General features: G+C 60.3%; 1 protein-coding gene across 4 annotated transcripts in view; it reads left to right on the forward strand.

Moving 5' to 3' along the window:
* Positions 1–21,844, forward strand: part of KCNH2 (potassium voltage-gated channel subfamily H member 2) — a 57,797-nt gene extending 35,953 nt beyond the window's left edge. For 2 of the 4 annotated variants that reach the window (XM_072964182.1, XM_072964181.1), the window contains exons 3-15: positions 6,975–7,139; positions 8,449–8,892; positions 9,483–9,694; positions 14,101–14,529; positions 15,054–15,441; positions 15,761–15,960; positions 16,454–16,706; positions 17,817–18,010; positions 18,277–18,376; positions 19,032–19,304; positions 19,377–19,563; positions 19,898–20,075; positions 21,310–21,844. In XM_072964182.1, the coding sequence (XP_072820283.1) occupies positions 6,975–7,139; positions 8,449–8,892; positions 9,483–9,694; positions 14,101–14,529; positions 15,054–15,441; positions 15,761–15,960; positions 16,454–16,706; positions 17,817–18,010; positions 18,277–18,376; positions 19,032–19,304; positions 19,377–19,563; positions 19,898–20,075; positions 21,310–21,438 (3,152 nt within the window). In that variant the 3' untranslated portion in view covers positions 21,439–21,844. Of the gene's footprint in view, positions 1–6,974; positions 7,140–8,448; positions 8,893–9,482; positions 9,695–11,059; positions 11,574–14,100; positions 14,530–15,053; positions 15,442–15,760; positions 15,961–16,453; positions 16,707–17,816; positions 18,011–18,276; positions 18,377–19,031; positions 19,305–19,376; positions 19,564–19,897; positions 20,076–21,309 lie in introns of those variants that run through there. The other 2 variants (XM_072964183.1, XM_072964184.1) reach the window with 2 other exon arrangements.
* Positions 21,845–22,162: the final 318 nt, after the last annotated feature.

Here is a 22,162-nt window from a genome sequence, read left to right on the forward strand (position 1 = left end):
TATATCCATCGATCTGTCTTTGAACTCTTTGTTTTGTTCCAAATATTTATTTGTCTGTTCTTGCATCAAAACCACATTAAAAATACAGCATTTAGTATGTCTCAGTATCTGGAAAGGCAAAGCTTCCCTCTCTGTTCATCTTTTGAAGGTTGACACACATATTGTGGACCTCTCTTCTTCGTAAATTTCAGAGACAGTTTATCAAGTTCCTGGGAAGAAAAACCCCACTAGGATCTTAACTGAAATTAGGTTGGTTTGGTAGGTTAATCTGGGGAGAATTGACATCTTTGTAATATTTGTCCCATCCAAGAGACTGGAGTGGCTTTCCATTTATCAGATCATTTCTGCATCTTTTATTAGTTTAAGGTTTTGTTTTGTTTTTCCCCATAGAGGCCCTGTGCATTCTTGGTCACTTCCTAAATATTTTATAGTTTTTGTTGCTATTAGGAAAGAAATCTTATTTTCCACTACCGATTCTAATAGCTTTATGCTGGTGGAGAGAAATGCTGTGTGTTTTGTGGGCCGATCTTGTACTTGGCAGCCTTGCTGGGTGAACTCTCTTATCAGTTAGTGCTAATGGTTTATCTGTTGATTTTATTGGTTCTCTAGGGAGATGATCCTATCATTTGCGAATAATGCTGGTTTCCTCTTTATGCCTGGGTCACTGCCGTATGTGTTGATGCTGGAACGTTCCATCTGCCTTTTCAGCAGGCTCTCACATGTACTTGTGTTTATTTGCTGGAGACCCTCCAGTGTCCTGTAAGGTGGGTGAGTCAGGGAGGGATTGCAAGTCTCGGTTTAATGACCAAGAAGCTGTGGCCGACTGGGTGACTGACGGGACAGGGCTCTCTCAAAGCGTCCCTAGGCTCTCTGGGATATGCTGGGAGCCAAGGTGGGAGCGCCGTTTGAGAAGCTCGCTGAGCCCTGGAGGAGGGCAGGGACCCCCGTTGTCTCCTGGTGGACCACGGCTCTTTGTATCCTTGCCACCCGTGGCTGGGTGGTCAGCTTCCATGTTCTATGCTTTTGACTGGATTTCACAGTGCTTCAGCAAAAGACATCACCTAATTCCCATGGGGGTTCTCACTGCTGAGGGTGGGTTTGAAATGGGCAAATCCTCTTGTGGAAGGACAGTCAGTGCCCCTGGATCTGAAAGGGAGCTTAGAGGGTGGGGAGATGGCCCTGGCCACACCTGCCGTCAGCGCAGGTCACTGCCCTGGAGTCCACAGTCAGTCCCTGGACACCTGCTTACCCAGTACCTCCCTCGAGGCCAGCCCCACCCTGCCCTCAGGGCTCTGGGGGGAGGGAGGAAGCTCACCCCAGAAGCCATGCACAATTACCCCCTCTACGAGGGATCTAGTTTGAGAAGAGTTCTCAATGAGAAACGTCCCTGTGGGCCAGGTGGAGCAGTCAAGGAGCTCTTTGTAGAGGGGGCCTTCGGGGCCTAGAGGGTTGGGAGGAGCTAGAGAGAAGCCGGATGGGGCCGTGGGGAGTGGGAGGGTCTGGTGAAGCTGGGGTGTGCTGGAGGGGGCGCCCGGACCAGCCTGCTGGCGACTCGGCCAGTCTGTGTGTCCGGGGATGGGAGGCCCAGCTGGGAGAGCAGGCTGAAGGATGTGTGGGTCGGGGACAGGGGATTCTGAAGGATTCTGCAGAGGGACAGGCTCCAGGAAGCAGGAGGAGGGAGGTTAAGTGTGGAGGCCTCAGGGAGGTGGGGGACGGGATGGAGCTGTGAAGAGAAGCTTTCCCTGAATAAACATGGCCCGGTTTCACCTTCCTTGGCTTCTGTGGAGCGGAGCAGGGGTGTGCTTCCCAGTTTATAGACTATGAGGCTGCATCCTCAGAGGTTGAGTGGGGCTGAGCCCCAGAGATTTTCTAGAAAGAGCTCTTCTCCCGAAGACGTCACAGTGGCTTCGGGGAAAGACAGCACAGACAGGCCACCTGCAGGGGTGTGGGTGTTAGTCTGGATGACTGCACAGGCCCTCTGTATGGCCCTATGGGTCCCTGTGAAGGTGTGAGGCTGGAGGGGCGGGGGGAGGGTCTGTCTGGAGATGCTTCCTCTGTGTGAGCTGGGGTCTGGATCGTGGCTCCCCATTCCTGTCCTGCAGTGAGTATCCACGGGCGAGTCTGTCCCACTCAGCTCCTGGAGTCAGGTTAGGATCGCCCCCACCCCATCTGTTTCACACACACACACACACACACACACACACACACACGCACACGCACACACACACACACACACACTTAGGCACACCCATTCACTGGATGGCCTCTCAGGCGTCCCCGCTCCATCCCTTGGGCCTGCAGTGTCCCTGGCCCTCTCTGGGCCCCTGTTGCCCATGAGAGCGGTGTTAGTGACACGGTGGCCCCCGGCCAGGAGCAGCTCCTGCTGCATCTTCCTGTCGCCGCCACCAGGCTAAATATAACCTGACACTGCACAGCCCCGGGCCGCCGCCGGAGACAGCCTCTGCCTGGGGGCGGACAGGCCAACTGGAGCCCCAGCCTCCTGCCCTCAGCGTGACTTTGGGCCCAGCTCCTCCTGCTCCAGCAAGGCAGGAAGGCGACTAGGGTGAGGATGGCTGCCTCCCCGAGGTCACCTTCCCTGCAAGGACCCGGCACCCTGCCTTGTTACAGCTCTGGATGCTTCCACAAGGCCATCTGTCATCTCATCTGGCACCTGGGGCAGGAATCACTTGTCCCTGCAGTACCCACAGGGAGTCTGAAGCTCAGAGAGGTGGGTGACCTGCCCATAGTCACACAGCAGTTGCCTGGGTCTCTTGAGGGTCAGGGCAGATCAGCTCAGCTCAGTCCCCAGGACCCCTCTCTCTGCCATCTCATTCTAGACTCCGAGCCAGGAAACCTTGTCTCAGGGAGGGTGGGCACCCCAGATACTTCACATGCATGTGCTCGGTGAGTGTTCGAGGGGCTGAAGAGCCGCCTTCAAAGGAGCTGTGATGACACCTAGTTTGCAGACGAGCGCGCCTGGAGACTCTGCCTGGGGAGCTTGTCCAAGGACTCTCAGGCCACCTGCAGGCCTCCCCTTCCCCCGCTGCCTGGTGCTGCCCTCAGAGATAAGGCCTCCTTGCAAAAGCCGAGGGCAGCTCTTGCCTGGGGCACAGCCAGGGGTGCCCAGAGTTGGGAAAGTGGGTTTGGGGCTGTCGGTGGGGCCTCTGGGTGGCTCGGAATTCAGGGCGGGGCGATGCCCCCAGGTGCACTGGCAGGCAGGGGTTGGCACCACGGGGAGCAAGCCAGCGTTGTGTTCTGATGAGTGACGTCAGGAGGAACTGTACCTGCGGCACCTGGCAGGTGGCCAGGCCTAGCTCTCTCGGGAGCCCCCCCAGCTGCCCCTTCCTCTTTTCCCTTCCTCAGTGGCCTGCAGTGAGCTGCATGACTTCTGTGGCTATTACAATCTGAGACCCAGAGGAGCCTGTCAGTGTGCAGCTATCCATTCATGGCTCCCCTCCTCTCCTGGTCTCCATCCCCGCAGGGCCCAGGGTGCCCTTAGCCCCAGGAGGCAAGCAAAGGCTGGGTGCCCAGCCTCCTCAGCCAGACCCAGGTGTCTCAGCTGGGGCTGGGCCCGGGGGCTGTGAGCGGGGTGTTCTCCAGCTTCAGCCACATGGGCCAGGTGGCCGCAGGGGCTTCTCTGTTCCTGAGACCACCCCCCAACCTGCATCTCCCACTCTTCCTCCTCCTCCCTTTATCAAGACCTCCCTTGGGTACTGGATGAGCCTCCTGGGGCTCGGGGGAGGGCAGGTGACTTGCCCAAAGTCATTCTGATGCCATGAGTAAAGGCCCCTTAACTCTTGTGCCTGTGCCCCGCCCCTTTGCACCTGGGAACCCCACAGGCTTCCTGTGGGCGGGGCAGGGTCCTCTCCGCTTGCTTTCTTCCAGTCGGTTCCCTCCTTCCCCCGCCTCCTGGTTCTGGCTGCCTCGGGAGTGTGGGCCGTGCCTGCCACAGAGCGGCTTTCGACGGAACTGCAGCCTCACCCGGCTCTGGGGTGAAGGCAGCCTCAGCTCGGAACCTGCTCTGGGGGTGCGGGGCAAGTCGGAGGAGAAGAGTGGCAGAGTGCTGAGCAGGGTCTAGGGTGGGTAGGAGCAGAGCTCCTGGAGGGCGAGGCACCGTTCTGTGCTTCCAGTGCCAGCCCAGCCACAGACTCTCATCACTTCTTTGCCCAAGGTCAGAGCCCCACCAATTTGTTCTGCACCCAGGCCCAGTTCTGGCTGTCCCTGTGTCCCACCCCTGGCCTGCTGACCTCCAGCTACCCGCAGGGACCCCTGCCCTCCATAATTCCAGCCAGTGATGGGATGGGGTGTGCTGAGGTCTGGCTGAAGAGCTTGGGGTGGGTATTGTGCTGGCTCACGGAAGACCCAGCCAGCCAGGCAGGGTGGTGGGAGGCAGAGCCTGATGGGGCCCTGGTGAACGGGGGCCACCCGCTTTCCTTGCTCTTATGTCCCCTTGAAAACAGCAGCTGGAGCCTACTGCCCCCCCACCCTCCACCCCCCAAATCCTGCCCCAGCCATCAGGCAGGGCTCCAGTTCACATTTTTGGAATAACAGGGCTTTTACAGGGTTATTTGAAAGGGAAAATTCCTTGAATATTGACAAAGGGAGAGGACCAGGAGGGCTCCATGTGCATGTCTGTGGGTCTAGGGTTGGGGAGTGGGACTGGGCTGCTGAGGGGGGCTTATATCTGGAGTTTGGGGGCCTGGCAGGGACTGGCTGGCAATTTGGGATGCTAGTGTCCTGGGCTGTCTGGGCTGCAGAGTGCAGCTCTGGCCTCTCTCGCTGAGAAGCTGGAATGAAGTGGGCATAGGTGCTGAGGCCTCGAGGTCAGAATCCTGAGGCTGTGCACTGGGGCAGGATCCCCAGCCCATCCTGAAGGGCCGTGCCCATTGGGGTCCCAGACTCTGGACTTATCTAAGATGAGTTTCCCAGCGAGGAATGAGGATCAGGGGCCTGGATCACTGGCTCCCAGGGGTGGGGTAATGGGGGTCTGCAGGGTGAAGGCTTCCTGGTCTCTAGCCTCTCCTTAGTCCCTTTGAGGGCTAGTCCCTGTTCAGGCCGCTGCCGGCCATCACCATATTAGGGCATAAACTCTAGGCGGGCTGTCTGGGTGCCAAACGGTCTCCAGCTGGGCCCGGCCTCCTGCAGCTCCCAACACCACAGCCGGGCTTTAGCCGGGCCATGTCAGAGGCCGGAGGTCAGGGGACAGGAGCAGCTACTGGAGGGAGACCCAGAAAGAGCCCCCCAGCTCAGGTCCCGCAGGCTGAGCCATGAGTGTCTGGGATGTGGTGAGTGGAAGGGCTTTGGGGTGGGGCGGAGAATTCCTGGCCAGCCCCTCCCCTGGTCCAGCCCCCCTCATCCCAGTGCCACCGTGTTTCATTTGGGTTCAGAGAATCTCCTTCCATGAGATAAATCCCACAGCTGTTAGAGGCGCTGATCTTCCCCCTCTCAGCTCTTTCCCCTGGAAAATCTTCTCTGAGCCTGGCCAGCATCTCCCAGGAATCAGGCCCTTTGTGCCTGGCCTTCTCAGGTCCAAGGTGAAGCTGCGGCTGCACTCCCCAGGGCTAGGTTGGCTGCCAGCCCCTCCAGGTTGTTGGTCTTGACTCATTCACCCCCGCCACTTCCTCTCTACCAGTCTTGATCCTTGACCCCTTCCTCACCACTGCCCCCTCAGCATCAGCACTGGAGCACCTGCCGGCTGGTGCAGTGTTCTAGGTGCTAGGCTCTTCAGAGGGGACGCAGACACTGGTGAGTTAAGCCCCTGCAGTTCAGAGAAGACATGAGCATGGGGGAGCGGAGACAAGGAAAGAAGTCTCTGCCTTGGCAAGAGAAGGAGATGAGGAAAATGCCTGGTCCCCACAGGGTCCGTGGAGAAAGAGGAACAGGATGTTAACGCACCTTGTTGCATCCAGGAGGGCTTCCTGCAGGTGGGGGTCCTGAGCTAGGCTTTAGGCGGAGCCTGAGAGCGCACCACGGTTTCTTTCAGAAATCAGCAGAGGGGAGGGTGAGGGGGCCGTGCACTGGACAGGGAGCAGAGTTGGACAGGGAGCCAGGTGGACTGGGTACATTTGACCTGGTGGACTGGTATCACCTAGAATAGGGGCTCTGGTGGCCAGAGAGAGAGAGAGATTGGGAGGGAAAAAAAAATCCAAGAACAGAGAAAAAGATGAGTGACTTTGATGAAAGGTGTAGAAGCAGTGCTTCTCGGCTCTGGTGAAGGATCAGTTTTATTTCTAGTAAGTTATAGACCAATGCTTGTGTGAAATACAAAAATCATGTGCTTGGATATTGTGGCAATGCCAAATTTTTGAAACTCCTGCTCTCAACTTCTGAACTTACCATGCTGTAGATGACACAACAATTGGGTACTGACGTAGGGAAAAGACAGAGACAGACAGCGCACCTGCTAACCTGTCTATAGTGTTCAGTGCACGCCTAGCATTGCCCTAGGCACCTGGCACGTGTTGACTTATTTAATCTGTACAATTTATGAGGAAAGAATGATTATCATTCTCATTTTGTAGATGGGGAAAGTGAGGCACATCTGACGAGGCAGCAGAGCTGGGATCTGAACCCTGAGATCCTGAGCCTAAAGTCTCTGGGCTTAACCACCAGGCTGCGCTGCCTTGCACGAGGGAAAGCAGAGATACATTGAGAGGTTAGGGAAGAAGATGAAACAATGCGGGGAGAAAGGAGCATCAGCCAGTGTGAGGAGACTGCACATAGGGAGGGGCTGCTGGAGAAACAAGACAAGCAGAGAGAGAGAAAGGGCGGGCTTTGAGAGCAACAAGCTGGAGCGGCCAGACTGGGGAAGAGACTCAGGCATGTGGCAGGAGGAGGGCTTGGGGCAGGAGACACTGGCAAGAAGGGGCGAGACTGTTTGTGGGAGCAGTGGGGGAGGCAGAAGTGGACAGGCCCCTTTAGGTTCGGGGGTCCATCCCGCCTGGTACCACAGCGGCTGTGTCCCCGCTCTGCAGGGAGCTGCTTCCTGTGCCTGGTGGATGTGGTGCCCGTGAAGAACGAAGATGGGGCTGTCATCATGTTCATCCTCAACTTTGAGGTGGTGATGGAGAAAGACATGGTGGGGTCCCCAGCCCGTGACACCAATCACCGCGCCGCCTCCACCAGCTGGCTGGCCCCCGGTAGGTGCAGCTGTGCTCTCGGGCTGGTGCAGGAACACCTGGTTTCCCTTCCCTGGGATCATGATGCTACCCAAGGCCAATGCTCCGCAGGAAGGGGTGTGCAAGGGATTCTTTCAAAGATGGTAGGGGGGAGGTACAGCTCAGTAGTAGAGTGAGCTGCTTAACATGCATGAAGTCCTGGGTTCAATCTCCAGTACCTCCATTAAAAATAAATAAATAAACCTAATTACCTCCCCCTCAAAGTAAAACAAAACAAAACAAAAAGATGGGGGCGAGAACACGGAGAATACGGCTGGTCCCATCTGGCTCAGGATGGACAGACGGGAGTGGAGTGACTGACTGAGTCCAGATTCACAGGTCCTTGGGGCAGGATCAGAACTGGTTTCACAGCCTTACCTGCTTGGGTTTCCACCACATCATCTCCTGGGAGTGGTCCTCTCTCCTGCCCCAGGGATCGGGGATTCACCCTTCCCAGATGGCCCTGGCCGCTTCCAAGTGGTTCCCTCTGCTCATCAGAAGTTTCAGTCTCTCTCATGGATTCAACTCCGTGAAGTTTCTGCCTCTGGTCCTTGTTCCCGGTCTGGCCAGCTCCCTGCTGTGGCCTCGGCTAATTGAGAAGAGGATGCGAGGGGAGTGGTCTCCGTGGCTGGGGACCTCACTTTATCCTCCTGTGACTCAAAGGCTCAGGGTCATCCCCCTTGCCCCCAACCAAGGCCCTCTTGGGTCTAATTTTAAGTATTCCCTTAGAGTCACAGGAAAAAAAAATCACCTCTTGGTTTCTCAAGCTCTGAAATGGCGATGTTAATAATGCTGGCCCTACCTGTTCCACAGGTGCCATCTGCAAGATGGCAAGTCATGGCAGGAGCCCATGGCATCACTGCTCCATTCAGACGCAGGCCCTGCCATTCACTGTGTGACCTCCTACCAATCGCACAGCTCATTGGTGCCTAAATTTCCTCAGGTCTAAAATGGAGACATAATGGTACTCACTAGTGCAGCTGTGAGAGTCTCAAACAGTTTGTGTAGAGACCCCGGTGATGTGAGGCTCAAGAAATGGTGGTTTATTATTGCCAGAGCCTTAGATAAGGTTGTATTCTAGACTTTTCTGGAGACTTGAGTTCTGTGCAGTAGGAGTGGGGGTGCAGGGGTGCTGGCTGTCAAGGCTCCTGCTTTCCCTCCTTCCTCCCCTTGGTGACTGGGGCTCCAGATCCTGGGCCTTGCCCCCTCTGGGGCTGTGGCCGTGCCCACAGCTACGCACCTCCCCTTGCCACGCGCCTCCCCTCGCCACGCACCTCCCCTCTCCCCGCAGGCCGCGCGAAGACCTTCCGCTTGAAGCTGCCCGCACTGCTGGCCTTGACTGCCCGGGAGTCATCCGTGCGGCCGGGTGGCACAGGCGGCGCAGGTGCCCCAGGGGCCGTGGTGGTGGACGTGGACCTGACGCCCGCGGCACCCAGCAGCGAGTCGCTGGCCCTGGATGAGGTGACGGCTATGGACAACCACGTGGCGGGGCTTGGGCCGGCGGAGGAGCGGCGTGCCCTGGTGGCACCCGGCTCTCCGCCCTCCTGCGCGCCCGGCCCGCACCCGTCGCCCCGGGCGCACAGCCTCAACCCCGACGCCTCGGGCTCCAGCTGCAGCCTGGCCCGGACGCGCTCCCGAGAGAGCTGCGCCAGCGTGCGCCGCGCTTCTTCGGCCGACGACATCGAGGCCATGCGCGCTGGGGCGCTGCCCCCACCACCACGACACGCCAGCACCGGTGAGTGCCGGCCCCCACCCCTGTAGGAACCGCCTGGCCGCGTCCCCACCCCAGGCCTGCCCCATTCCAGGACCTCAGCTTCCTCCCTCCCTGCCCTGTCCAGTGTGCCTGGGAGACGGAAATCCCATTAAGCCCATATTTAATCCCATTAAGTGGCCTTTTAGTGCATTAATCATGCATTTATCCCCCTGCATTCTTCCACTCTCAGAGCCCTGCTGGCCCTGCAGCTGGCTCTCCCAGCTGGAGTGGGGATGGCCATGGGGAGTCTGGAGGGCGGGAGAGGCATCTCTGTCCTGCCCCTACCTGGGCCTCTGGCAGGCCCTCAGGGCCCGCTGAACAGGCCCTTATGGAGGCTTTTCTTCCTTTGTCATCTCATAGTTGCATCTCAGACTGCTTCCTTTACTTGGGGAGGGGCCTGTCCTTGCTTGTTTCTCAGTGACTCTGCCCCTCTCTCCTGAGCTGGCTTCATTGACTCACTGAACGCCACGGCCTGGCTCATGCAGGGCCTGTCTCCACCTCAGCTCTACGTGGTCCACCTGACTTGCCTTTGACCCTGCCTGCCGCCCTGACCCGCTTTCCCTCCACCCCAGGGGCCATGCACCCCCTGCGCAGCGGCCTGCTTAACTCCACATCAGATTCGGATCTCGTGCGCTACCGCACCATTAGCAAGATTCCCCAAATCACCCTCAACTTTGTGGACCTCAAGGGTGACCCCTTCCTGGCTTCGCCCACCAGTGACCGGGAGATCATAGCCCCCAAGATAAAGGAGCGGACCCACAACGTCACTGAGAAGGTCACCCAGGTCAGTGCCCAGCTCCCTGGCTCTCCTCTCACCTGGGAGGAGCTTGGAGGGAAGGTGGGAGTGGACTGTGGTCAAAAGTGGGGGTGGAGGGGTGCAGTCACTGAGGGCTGCTTGAAGGTGGCGGACCTGCAGGCTGGGGATGGAAGGGGGGCTTTCAGAGTTGGGACAAGAGAACAAACAGTATGAGAGGTCCTGGAGAAAAGAGGACTGGAGAGGAGGTAGCATTGGGATGGGGCAGATACAGAGGACAGGTTGATGGGTCTCAGGGAGGACATGGCAGTTGAGGCTGGGCCCCTGGGAGGGTCAGGGTGGGTAGGAGAAGGCCTCCAGAGGGGCACAACAGGGTCTGTTCACACCTTGTGGTAGGAGAGCACTGGGGGGCAAACCAACAGGAAACTTCAAATTAGAAGAGGCCACAGAGGTCAAGACTGGGGGGTCCTGATTCTTCTAGGCCAATATGATGAGCCAGTCAGAGGGTGCTAGGGCCAGGGTGCCCTAGAGGTGCCCATCCTTTCCCCAAACCACAAGAGAGGAGAGTTTCCTTCCCGTGTTGGGAGGGGAGGGTGTGGTGGTGGGGGCACAGATACAGAGGATCAAGTCCCTGAATCCTGGGTCAGAGATTGCCAGCCTTGGGGGGCACTGTCCAGTGGCAAGACCTGCTGGTCTCCTACCGCCTTTTGGCAGTAAGGTGGTTGGCATCACCTCCACTGCGCAGTCCATCTCAGCCCCTTCACGGTCCTGGCCTTCGGGGTAGGGTGGGGGAGGCTCAGGAGTTGGAAGCAGGAACTGTGGGGGCTTCTGTCACACGCCTGCCTCGCCTCAGTCCCCGTTGCCCCTTCCTGTCCCTCCCACAGCAGCTCCCCTAGTTGGCCGGAGTGAGGGAGCTGTCCGCTCTTGCTCGCTGCCTCCTCGGCCCTCCTCCTGGCCCTGCTCCCGCTGCTGCCTCTGGCTCTCTGGGCCCCTGCCAGGTCTCCAGCCCCTTGGCCTGGACTCCAGAACGTTCTCCCACACCCTAGGCCCCATATCTGGCTGCCTACTCCTCACCCCTTCCCGTCCCTGCCTCTCTCTTGCCCCACCTGGAGCCCAGGCTTCTGCCCTGCTCCGGTGCCCACCGTGTGTGCTGTCGTGTTGTGGTCTGTGCGTCTGTGTGTGTCAGCATGCGCGCGTGTTCCTGGCTCTTTGGTCACCGGGCAGTCTCTCCATCTCTGGGTGTCTGACTCTGGCTGGCTGGGCACTGGACCGGCGGGGCGGGGGTGTCGGGGAGACCATTAATCTGTGGTGACAGGCCGGGCTGCTGGGGGAGGGGGAGGGGCGCGGGCTGCGGGAGCGGCTGCAGCAGGAGCCCTGAGCGGGCCCGCGGGGGAGGGGGCCTCTGGCCGGCGGGGCGGGGCGGGGGAGCCCAGTGTGGCGGGTGGGGGTGGGGACCCGGGAGGAGGAGGGGCCGGCTGGAGGAGCCGAGGTTCCGACCGACCGCCTAGCGGCTGCTGGGCTGGCAGCAGGCACAGCGCGGCACTCTGGCAGCGGGGCCCGCACCAGGGGGCCATGGGCAGCCCGAGCCAGGCGGGCCGCTATCCACGCTCACTGCCAGGGTGACCCCAGCCCCGAGATCCAGCCCTGGCGACCCTGGCTTTATGCCAGAGGCTGCCTCGGGAGCCAGGCCGCCAGTCTCTGGGGCACAGCCTGGGCTGGGACTGCTGTTGGGGAGCAGGTGAGGTGCTTGGCTGGGCCCTAGGGCCCCAGGGCAGGCAGGCTGGGGGGAGCCAAGTCCTCCATGGCAGCCCCAGCGGGGAAGGCGAGCGGGACAGGGGCCCTGCAGCCCAGGGCCCAGAAAGGCCGGGTGAGACGGGCCGTACGCATCTCCAGCCTGGTGGCCCAGGAGGTAGGTGATCCCCCAGTCCCTCCCTTTCCCTCCGGGGCTGGGGCACTGAGACCACAAGTCAGATGTGGCCCAGAGGGCTCTGGTTCCAGGCGGGGAGAGGGCTTCAGAAATGCAGGATGGTTTGGGGAGCCATGGGGTCTGTGGCCCCATTCATACCACTCTTGGCTCCAGCCTGCTCTTCCCAGGCCTGCCAGGCTAGGTGGACAGTGTTTTCGTTGCCAGGGCTTCTGCTCTCCGTGGGCTTCCGTGGTCCAGTCTTCTAGCTTGAGACGTAAAAGGAAGAGAGGGGAACAGGAATGAAATGGGTGCCCAGAGAGGATGGTGGGGAGATGGGGGAAGAGTGTGCCTCCTGCTTTCACCCCACCTCCCTCAGCAGGCTGGGAGAGTGGGAGGGCTGGCGGGCAGCAGCCCGGCCTGGCTTGGATGCCCTGGGGCTCCATCCCTCCAGCACTCCGTGTGCTGGGGTGAACCCTGTGGTAGACGAGGGAGGTGTGGGCTGCTTCTGGGGTCTAGGTTTGGGGCCTGGAGTCTGAGGAGGCTGGGGGTCAGAGGCCACTGGATGAGTAGTGAGGGCAGGCTGAGCTGGGACACCTGGTTCACCTCTTTTGGGGCAGCCTGAGGTGTTGGTGGCTCCCCAGGCTGATGACTGTGTAGGCACCTCCTGGGAGCCACCTCTCTGCCCCCAGGGGCTTCTGTGAGAGAGCCAGGAGCAAGCTCAGGGAGGATGGCAGGGGGGCGTTGGAGTGGCTCAGGGGTGAGTCTGAGACTCCCACCTGGCAGCTGAGCTGTCTGTCTTGGCTCTTACGCTCCTCGCGGCTGGGGGACAGTTGTGGGGGAGAGTCTTCTCGGCCACAGGTGAGGAACCAGGGTTTGGCAGGTCAGGGGAGGTTGCACGCTGGCCCAAGGCCGTATGGTAAACTGGTGGTTCCAGGGCTGAGCCTAGCCCCTGTAGGATGAGGTCTGTGGGTCCAGGGCTTGTGTTCTGGGCTTGTCTCGTGTGTGTGTGTGTGTGTGTGTGTGTGTGTGTGTGTGTATGTGTGTGTCTGTGTGTGTTTGTACATTGGGGTGGTGCTAGTCCTGCTGTGGGCAGACTCGGGGAGGAGGGGCAGGACCACATCTGTCAGGTGTGGTCCAGCACAGTCCCCGGAGAGCCGGGCAAGGAGCCCCTTCTTTCGCTTCCTAGTCTGCGAGGGCTCTGGTCAGTTCCAATTTTTCAGTACCCACTTGACTCCCCAAAGGTCACTGCCCCATGTTCTCTGCCTTAAGGAACAGGTGGCTTGGGCTGAAAGCAGGGCAGAAGTGGGGACCTGGAAGCCACATGCTCCCTCCTCTGCCGCAGGCCTCAGATGTTCCCAGCCACCCTCATCATGTGCCTCTGGAGCCCCTGTGGCCACCCCAGGGTGGCTAAGCCCCTAACTATGGCCCGTCTTAACTTCTACTTACTTCTTCTAAGGAGATGTTCTCTGAAGCCCACCTGGGGGGGGCGGGCGGTGGTTGCAGGGGAATCCCCAGCTTGACTATAAATGGGAATCTTTGGGGCTCCACCCACTGCACAGAGGCTGGAGGATGCGGGGCCCTGACACTTAGTGCTGCTCCCGTGGGGTCTTCAACCTTGGCTCTCAAGGGGGTGGGGAGCCTTGGGTTTGGCTGCCCAGGGAAGACAGGGCCAGGCTGGGAAAGTCTGGGGATTCTGAGGGGTAGGGGGAGGCCACAGGGGGACAGACAGAAGCTCCTGGGACAGTGTGGGAAAGCTGTCTTCAGCTCTGCCTAGTTTGGGGAGAAAGGGTGACGTGGCTACTGCCACCTGGTTTGGGTGGCGAGCCTGCCTCTGCCTGAGTGAGGAGGAGGCAGGACGTGAGGTGAGCCTTTGCAGGCTGGGTGGTCACTTCTGAACGTCTGCTCTGGTCCAGGGCGAGTAAGGGGAGGGTGGGAGTGTCTTGGTCTCTCTTCCCCGGATGCCAGGGGACCTGGATCTGGGTGGCTGGGTCCTTGGGCCAGTGGCATGAAGGGACATTAGGGGCTCAGTCCCTGGACCACCAGCAGTGGGACTTGTAAGGAACTACAGGGACTGCCACCATTTATATCGCTTAGGCTGGGAGATGTGGTCATTGGAGCATTTTCTGGACCGTGGTGTATGTGGGACATGCTTGTGTGCACGTGTGTATATGTGGTCTTGGGTGAGGGGGCAGGCAAGATCTCATGGTGGGAGTTATATCCCCAGTTATGGGTCTGCATTGCTGGTGGGGGGAGTACTTGTGGGTGTTACTGTGAGGTGCCCTGGACTCAGGTGGCTGGCCAAGAGGTCCTGTGCAGCATGGGGAACTGTAGTGCCCCAGTCAAGGGGTGGTCAGTGGCTGTGGCCACTTGGCTGAGTGTAGGCCCGGCCCCGACACTACTTGGCCTCTTCTCTGGAGGGCACAGCAGAGATGTCACCTGCTCCTACCCTGGATGGCCTGTGGCCTGTCCTCCTGTGCTGGGACCCCAGCTGGACATCATGCGCTCGCCTCCACCTTCCCTGCCCGTTCAGGTCCTGTCCCTGGGGGCCGACGTGCTGCCAGAGTACAAGCTGCAGGCGCCGCGCATTCACCGCTGGACCATCCTGCACTACAGCCCCTTCAAGGCTGTGTGGGACTGGCTCATCCTGCTGTTGGTCATCTACACGGCCGTTTTCACCCCCTACTCGGCTGCCTTCCTGCTGAAGGAGACCGAAGAGGGCTCCGCGGGCCCCGACTGTGGCTATGCCTGCCAGCCGCTGGCTGTGGTGGACCTCATCGTGGACATCATGTTCATCGTGGACATCCTCATCAACTTTCGCACCACCTACGTCAACGCCAACGAGGAGGTGGTCAGCCACCCTGGCCGCATCGCTGTCCACTACTTCAAGGGCTGGTTCCTCATCGACATGGTGGCTGCCATCCCCTTTGACTTACTTATCTTCGGCTCTGGCTCTGAGGAGGTGGGTTGGCAGGGACGCAGGGGAGAAAGGAGGGAAGCAGGTGGGAGGTGGTGAGGCCAAGGGGGTTGTGAGAGAAGGAGGGCCGCAGATCCACAGCAGGTGCCCTAGCTAATCTGGGCCTGCTCTCCTTTCCATATGAGCTTCTCCCTGGTTTTAGAGGTCCAGAGAGCTCCCCTTTTCCTAATGTGCCTGTCCAAAGTGGCCACTGGCTTCTGAGTCCCACGAAAGTGCCCTGGAAGCTAGTGGGTCCTCTGGCCAGGCATCTTAGGGTGGGTGCACCTTTCTGAGCCCATTTCCTCATTCTCATCATGGGGACCGTGAGCCCTTTGTCACAGAGCTAGCACGAAGATTAATGTGACTCTGTGCTGGGCCCATCGCCTGGGAGGTGCTTCTATTATGAAGAGGTTCTGGGAGGAAGTCTTTGGAGATCTCACCTCCGTTGCCCCCTGCCACCACCCCCGAGGGCTACAGAGCCCCGACTCCTCATTTGCCCCCAACACTGAATATCCCCCCCCTGCTTCCAGCTGATCGGGCTGCTGAAGACGGCGCGGCTGCTGCGGCTGGTGCGCGTGGCGCGGAAGCTGGACCGCTACTCGGAGTACGGGGCGGCCGTGCTCTTCCTGCTCATGTGCACCTTCGCACTCATCGCGCACTGGCTGGCCTGCATCTGGTACGCCATTGGCAACATGGAGCAGCCGCACATGGACTCCCGCATCGGCTGGCTGCACAACCTGGGCGACCAGATCGGCAAGCCCTACAACAGCAGCGGCCTGGGCGGCCCCTCCATCAAGGACAAGTACGTCACCGCCCTCTACTTCACCTTCAGCAGCCTCACCAGCGTGGGCTTCGGCAATGTCTCCCCCAACACCAACTCCGAGAAGATCTTCTCCATCTGTGTCATGCTTATCGGCTGTGAGTGCCCCCGGGGCTGGGGGTAGGAAAAGCCAGTGGCCCAGGGTCTAGAAAGAGCCCGGGACAGAGGAGAGGGAGGGTGCTAGATGAGCCAGAGTGGGGTCTCTAAGTCCCAGGGGCCTCCATCATGGCACATTTGGGTGCTGGGACACCAGGGTAGAGGCACAAGGCAGAGCGGAGGGGCGGGTGTGCCTGGGCGTCTGTGTGTGTGCATCACGAATGTGTGCTCACACTGAGACATGACTGCATGTGTCCCTGACTCAGGGCAAGGGCGGTTGGGGTCCTTCAGATACTGACGGCCCCATCACCCTGCTCCCAGCCCTCATGTACGCCAGCATCTTCGGCAATGTGTCGGCCATCATCCAGCGGCTGTACTCGGGCACGGCCCGCTACCACACGCAGATGCTCCGTGTGCGGGAGTTCATCCGCTTCCACCAGATCCCCAACCCACTGCGCCAGCGCCTTGAAGAGTATTTCCAGCATGCCTGGTCCTACACCAATGGCATCGACATGAACGCGGTGAGGCCACTGCGCTTGGCCACGGGCTGGTGGGGACTGGAGGGAGCAGGGTGACCGTGGGGACTCCTCTTGGTGCAGTGAGCACGGATCAGCCCACCAGAGTCACACTCCATGTTCAGGAGGTCCCAGTTAGCACTGGGGAGGACCCTGAGAGGTACGTCACCCTCCTTTTGCCTGTGAGCTTGTTAACGGGGAGAGCTCTCACTTTGGGGCGGGGGCCAGACCAGGCTCTAGGTGATCATCTTTAATCCTTACAAGAGCCCCAGGCAGGAGCTGGTCTCCACACCTCACACATAAGAACCTGGAGGTTAGAGCAGTGAGGCGTCATCCCTAGGGCTGCACAGCTAGAAGGGGTGGGATGGGTGGAGCTGGAATGGGCACCCAGGTCCCTGGCCCCATGCTGGATGCTCTGGTGCTTCCTGCAGGACATCTGGGTAGGGGGTGGGTGTGGGGTCCCAGAAGAGGGCATGCTGAGCCAGCCCCCCTCCCCCAGGTGCTGAAGGGCTTCCCCGAGTGCCTGCAGGCTGACATCTGCCTGCACCTGAACCGCTCGCTGCTGCAGCACTGTAAGCCCTTCCGAGGGGCCACCAAGGGCTGCCTGCGGGCCCTGGCCATGAAGTTCAAGACGACGCACGCGCCACCAGGGGACACGTTGGTGCACGCTGGGGACCTGCTCACTGCCCTCTACTTCATCTCCCGGGGCTCCATCGAGATCCTGCGGGGTGATGTTGTGGTGGCCATCCTGGGTACGGCGGGGACCGGGAGCTGGGCCTGAACTGCCTGCTGAGGCCTGGAGAGGTCCGAGCCCTGGAAGGACATAGCCCTGGGGGCTGTGGACTGGGGACTGCCCACTGGGACCTTGAGCTCCTTTAATTCACTTAAACTCAGGCTCTCCAGGGGCGTGGCAGAGAGGAGCCCCGCATGGGGTGGGCTGCTGAATTCTGGGGCCTTCCATTTGGGGTCTCTTCATAGGCAGTGCCACTCTTGCTCCTTAAAACAGGACCAAATCCAGATGCTCCAAGGTGGGCAGTGGAGACAGGCTATGCATCTGATTTTACCAAGGGCCACGTGGTTCCCTGCAGCCTCAGGCAATACAGCCAAGCCCTCGCGTCCCAAGCCGAGGGAGTCCTGCTCCTCTTCCCCTCCCACCCTTTGCTTTCCCCGCTCCCTGTGCACGTGGGCAGGTGTGCCCGGGCACTGGGGACTTCCTGCCCTCTGCCTGTCTTTCCCTTGGCCCTGGACACCTCAGGGCAGATATGTCACGGTGGGTCTTTTTAGATTTTGACTTCTCAGTTCAGCATAAACACACACTCATGCCACAAACGCCCCCAAACACAACTAAAACCAAAGTTTTGCCGGACACCGGCTGCCGTACTGCGTTCTGGCGGTTTCTGTTTTGTGCTGTGCTGTAGCTGTGCTACCGTATTTTCTTTCAGTAAACAAAATGCTGGTCTTGAGTCACTACTGTGTTATGATCTGTAGTTTGAAGAACAGTTAATGAGGGGGTAGGAATTGGCCAGGAGGGTGCTTGGAACATGGGCTTTGGGGAGTACAAGTAGAGTTGGAACCCAAGGAAGCCAGGGCCATGGGCAGAGCCCGGCATCTGGGCTGGAGCTGCTGGCTGGCCCAGTAGCTGGGAGGCACAAGGTTCCTGGCCCTTTACCCCTGGGGCTCCGCACATGTCCTGCCTTTGGGAGCCTCGGGAGGATGGGGCTGGCTGATGCTTCCTTGGCTCTGGAGGCTGCTGACCAGACTGAGGGGAGGTGCCTGGCCCAGGGTGAGAATGCCCAGAAGACAGGTGCCTGCTGCCTCTGCTGCCACCCCAGGGGCTGAGCCCCCCTCTTGGTGGCCTCCAGGGAAGAATGACATCTTCGGAGAGCCTCTGAACCTGTATGCAAGGCCTGGGAAGTCCAACGGGGATGTGCGGGCCCTCACCTACTGTGACCTGCACAAGATCCACCGGGACGACCTGCTGGAGGTGCTGGACATGTACCCCGAGTTCTCTGACCACTTCTGGTCCAGCCTGGAGATCACCTTCAATCTGCGAGATGTAAGTGGGAGGCGTGGCAGGCTGCACGCTGGGTGGCTGCCCCTTCCCTGTGTGACCTTCTCTGGCCTTGTTTCCCTGCCTGTCAAACGGTAGCTGGGTCAGACCAGGTTGTGAAAAATACCAGTCTCAGCCCTGGTCCTGGGACAGAAGTCAATCTCCCAGAGCCGGCACTCCCAGCCCCACCTTTTCTGTTAATGAGGGGGTTTGGGCGGGACCGGGCAGGGTGGGAGGGCGCGCAAAGGCCCTGACACCGCTTTCGGTTGCAGACCAATATGATCCCTGGCTCTCCCGGCAGTGCAGAGCTGGAGGGCGGCTTCAATCGGCAGCGCAAGCGCAAGCTGTCCTTCCGCAGGCGCACGGACAAGGGTGAGGCGGGGGAGCGGCGGGGGCGGGGTGCAGGTGAGCCGGGAGGCAGGCGGGGGCCGGGGCCTAGGGGAGGCAGGGAGGAGGGCGGAGCGCGGGGGTCCGGCCCGGTCTGCTCCACACAGGCTCCACAGACCTCCTGCCCCCACCTTCAGTGTTTCCCACTACTCACCCCAGCCGTCCAACCGCTGCCCATCCCTTCAGGCCCATTTGAACTGTCACCTCCTACAGGAAGCCCTCTTCCACCCTCCAGGGCACGGGCATGCCTAAGTTTGCTTGGTCCTCCAGGACTGGCGTCTTGGTGGGTGCTGCCTTGAACTGATGATGGGAGAAAAGACAGGGCAAAGGAGGGCGAGGAGGCCAGAACGGGGTTTGAGGGTACAGGGTCCCAAGAGCCCTGCCCAGCAGTGCCGCGGCCCGTGCTTGTGCAACCAGAGGTCAGAGATGACCTGGTCCTGCACTGGGAGTTCTCAGTCCTCTTGAAAGTGGGGAAAGAGAGCAGAAGAAACCACCTGGGACAAACCAGGGGGTTCTGTGCGGTCCTTTCCCAGGGCTGCTCCCATCCCCCTGACCCAGGCCCTTTCCTTCTCTTCCCTCTGCTCCACCCCTCCTCCCTTCCGTGCCTGCCCCTCTGAGGCTCATTCTCTGTTTCCCACAGACCCGGAACAGCCAGGGGAGGTGTCAGCCTTGGGGCCCAGCCGGGCGGGGGCAGGGCCGAGTGGCCGGGGCCGGCAGGTGGGGCCGTGGGGGGAGAGCCTGTCCAGCGGCCCCTCCAGCCCTGAGAGCAGTGAGGATGAGGGCCCAGGCCGCAGCTCCAGCCCCCTCCGCCTGGTGCCCTTCTCCAGCCCCAGGCCCCCCGGAGAGCCGCCGGGTGGGGACCCCCTGACTGAGGACGGAGAGAAGAGCAGTGACACTTGTAACCCCCTGTCAGGTAGGGCCAGGGCTGCCCGGGTGGGCGGGAAATGGCATCTGTCCCCATCTCAACCCAGTTCTCTGGCTCCAGGCGCCTTCTCAGGAGTGTCCAACATCTTCAGCTTTTGGGGGGACAGCCGGGGCCGCCAGTACCAGGAGCTGCCTCGCTGCCCCGCCCCCGCCCCCAGCCTCCTCAACATCCCTCTTTCCAGCCCGGGCCGGCGGTCCCGGGGCGATGTGGAGAGCAGGCTGGATGCCCTCCAGAGGCAGCTCAACAGGTGAGGGTGGTCCCTGGGATCCAGCTTAGGCCCAGGTGTGTGTGTCAAGGGGGACGGTCTAGTAGGTGTTGGGCGTGGGAGTACTGCTCTGTGACCTGTGGGTTTCTGGCAGTGTTGCAGGGTGCAGGGGTGTCTGCTCTGTCCAGTCCTGTCTGAGTGTCCAGTAGCTTGACCGTCTTCTTGCATTCAGAGCTGAACCAGGGGCTGCCACACCTAGAATGAAGAGCGAGCCTGGGGTTGACCAGCTGGCTGTCCATAGGGTGGTCCCCAAGTCACAGTTACTCATGTCTCCACCTCCTGGAGACCCAGAGCATCCTCCTCCTTCTTGCCCCAGGCTGGAGACCCGGCTGAGTGCAGACATGGCCACCGTTCTGCAGCTGCTGCAGAGGCAGATGACGCTGGTCCCACCTGCCTACAGTGCTGTGACCACCCCGGGGCCTGGCCCTACCTCCACCTCCCCTCTGCTGCCCGTCAGCCCCATCCCCACCCTCACCCTGGACTCGCTTTCTCAGGTAAGTTCTGAGCATTCCATCCCTGCCTTTTCTACCCTGATTCCCTCCCAGACCTGCTTTGCTACCCTTTCTGCTCGGCCTTGGGCCCCAGGCTCCTCCCACCCTGTTCCTGCCCTCCTCCCAGGCTGTGCTCCAGGAGCTGTGAGGACAGAGCAAGGCAGGAGAGCCCTCAAACCAAGCCCCTAGACAGCTGGGCCAAGGAAATCAGCCAGCTGAGTGACATGTGCTCCCCCAGTGTCACCTGCATGGCCAGATCTACTCATGGTGCCTGTGTCATGGCTACAAGTAGAGGGGACTGTTGAGCCCGAGGCCTGGTGGTGGGTCTGTATGCCGGGGTCCCCTTGGGACAGGGTCCCAGGTCCCTGCAGTGCCTGGCACCCCCTGGGTCTGGCTCTACTGCCAACCAGTGGCTCTCATGCTGGGCCCTTTGCAGGGTTGTCCTCAAGGCTTTGGCTAAGCCCCAGGGTAGCACTCCTGGCCGGCATCTCTCCTCTCCTGCCAGAGATGGGCTTCTATTGTCCTTTGTCCTCTCCTGAGTGGCGTCCAGACAGGAGAGCTGTGTCTGGGCCCCTAGAAGGGGCTCCTCTGGCTACCAGAGGTGGCCTGGGCTCTGATCCCCACTTCCTCTGGCATCTGCTCCCCCCTCCCATATGCTGCCTGCTCCTGTTTGCAGACACCAGAGCCCACGTCAGCAAATGTGCCAGTCTCCCTTCACAGCCGCCCCCGCAGAGATCTCACAGCAGACTCGTCAGCACCCACAAACCCCCTCCCGCCTGCCCTGGCACTCTCCCTGGCCTTCCGAGGCCTGGCCGCCAGCCTGCCTCTGTTTCTGGGTCCCTGAGTTCTTTCTAGATTGGAGGAAGGAACATTGTTTCTCTTTCCATCCAGCTTCTGTCCCAGCTTAGGGTCCCTTATTCTGGGTTGGTTTTCAATTCAGCTGCCACGTTCCCTGGGGAAGGAAGCAGCTACGGCCTTGGCTCTCCCCTGTGGCAGGTGGAAGCTCCCGAGGCCCCCAGCTGCTGGGTTTGGCTCTTGCCCTTGAGAGTGCATTTCTCTCCTTCCAACCTCGGGCCTCCCCTTTGTGGTCGGAGTCCTGCTCTGTCTGCCTTGGCCGGTCTCTTTATCCCCTCCTGCCCTCTTCTGTCGGCCTCCCTCCTGACCCTTTCTGTCCTCTGACCATCCCCCCCCTCTATACATCCTCCACTCCTGGCTTCTCACTCCATTTCTTTTGCAGGTTTCCCAGTTCATGGCGTGCGAGGAGCTACCCCAAGATGGCCCCGCTCGACGCCTCTCCCTGCCGGGCCAGCTGGGGGCCCTCACCTCCCAGCCCCTGCACAGACATGGCTCAGACCCAGGAAGTTAGTGGGGCTGCCCAGTGTGGACACATGGCTCACCCAGGGTTCAGCGCACTGTCTGGGCCCCTCCCCGTGGAGGCCCTGCCCGGGAGGCCCTGGCCGCGGAGGGGAGAGGAACAGGAAGGCACAGCCCCTCCCCCAGCCCTTGGGACCATCTCCTCCTGCGGTCCCCTGAGCCCCCGTGGGAGGGGCAGGGGCAGGGCGGGGCAGTGGACGGGGGTCTGTGGTCCCCCCACTGCCCTGGGGGCAGTAGCTGGTCTAACTGCCCGGAGGCACCCGGCCCTGGGCCTTAGGCACCTCAAGGACTTTTCTGCTATTTACTGCTCTTATTGTTAAGGATAATAATTAAGGATCATATGAATAATTAATGAAGATGCTGATGACTATGAATAATAAATAATTATCCTGAGGAGACTCCAGTGGTGCTGGGAGGGTGCAGCCATCAGCAAGCTGTACCCCACGGTCACAGCCACAGTGCACCTGGCCTCTCGGCAACAGTTCGGGCCGGTCTTTCTGTGTGCACAGGGCCTGCAGGGGCAGCTCCAACGTCTGGAGGTGTTGGAGTGGGGGGGCGCTCCCTGGGGCCTGACACGACTCACCTTCAGGGCTTCTTGCCTCCGGAGGGCCCTACTTCCATGCGGTCCTGGATTTGGGAGAGCAAAGAGCCACCTGACTGTTCTGAATAGAGAGGTTGTCCTAAAGGGATCCCAGTCTGGCCCCCAGGGTCATGAT

The sequence above is a fragment of the Vicugna pacos genome, chromosome 7, assembly GCF_048564905.1.
Source record: "Vicugna pacos chromosome 7, VicPac4, whole genome shotgun sequence".
In the NCBI taxonomy this organism is placed as follows: Eukaryota; Metazoa; Chordata; class Mammalia; order Artiodactyla; family Camelidae; genus Vicugna; species Vicugna pacos.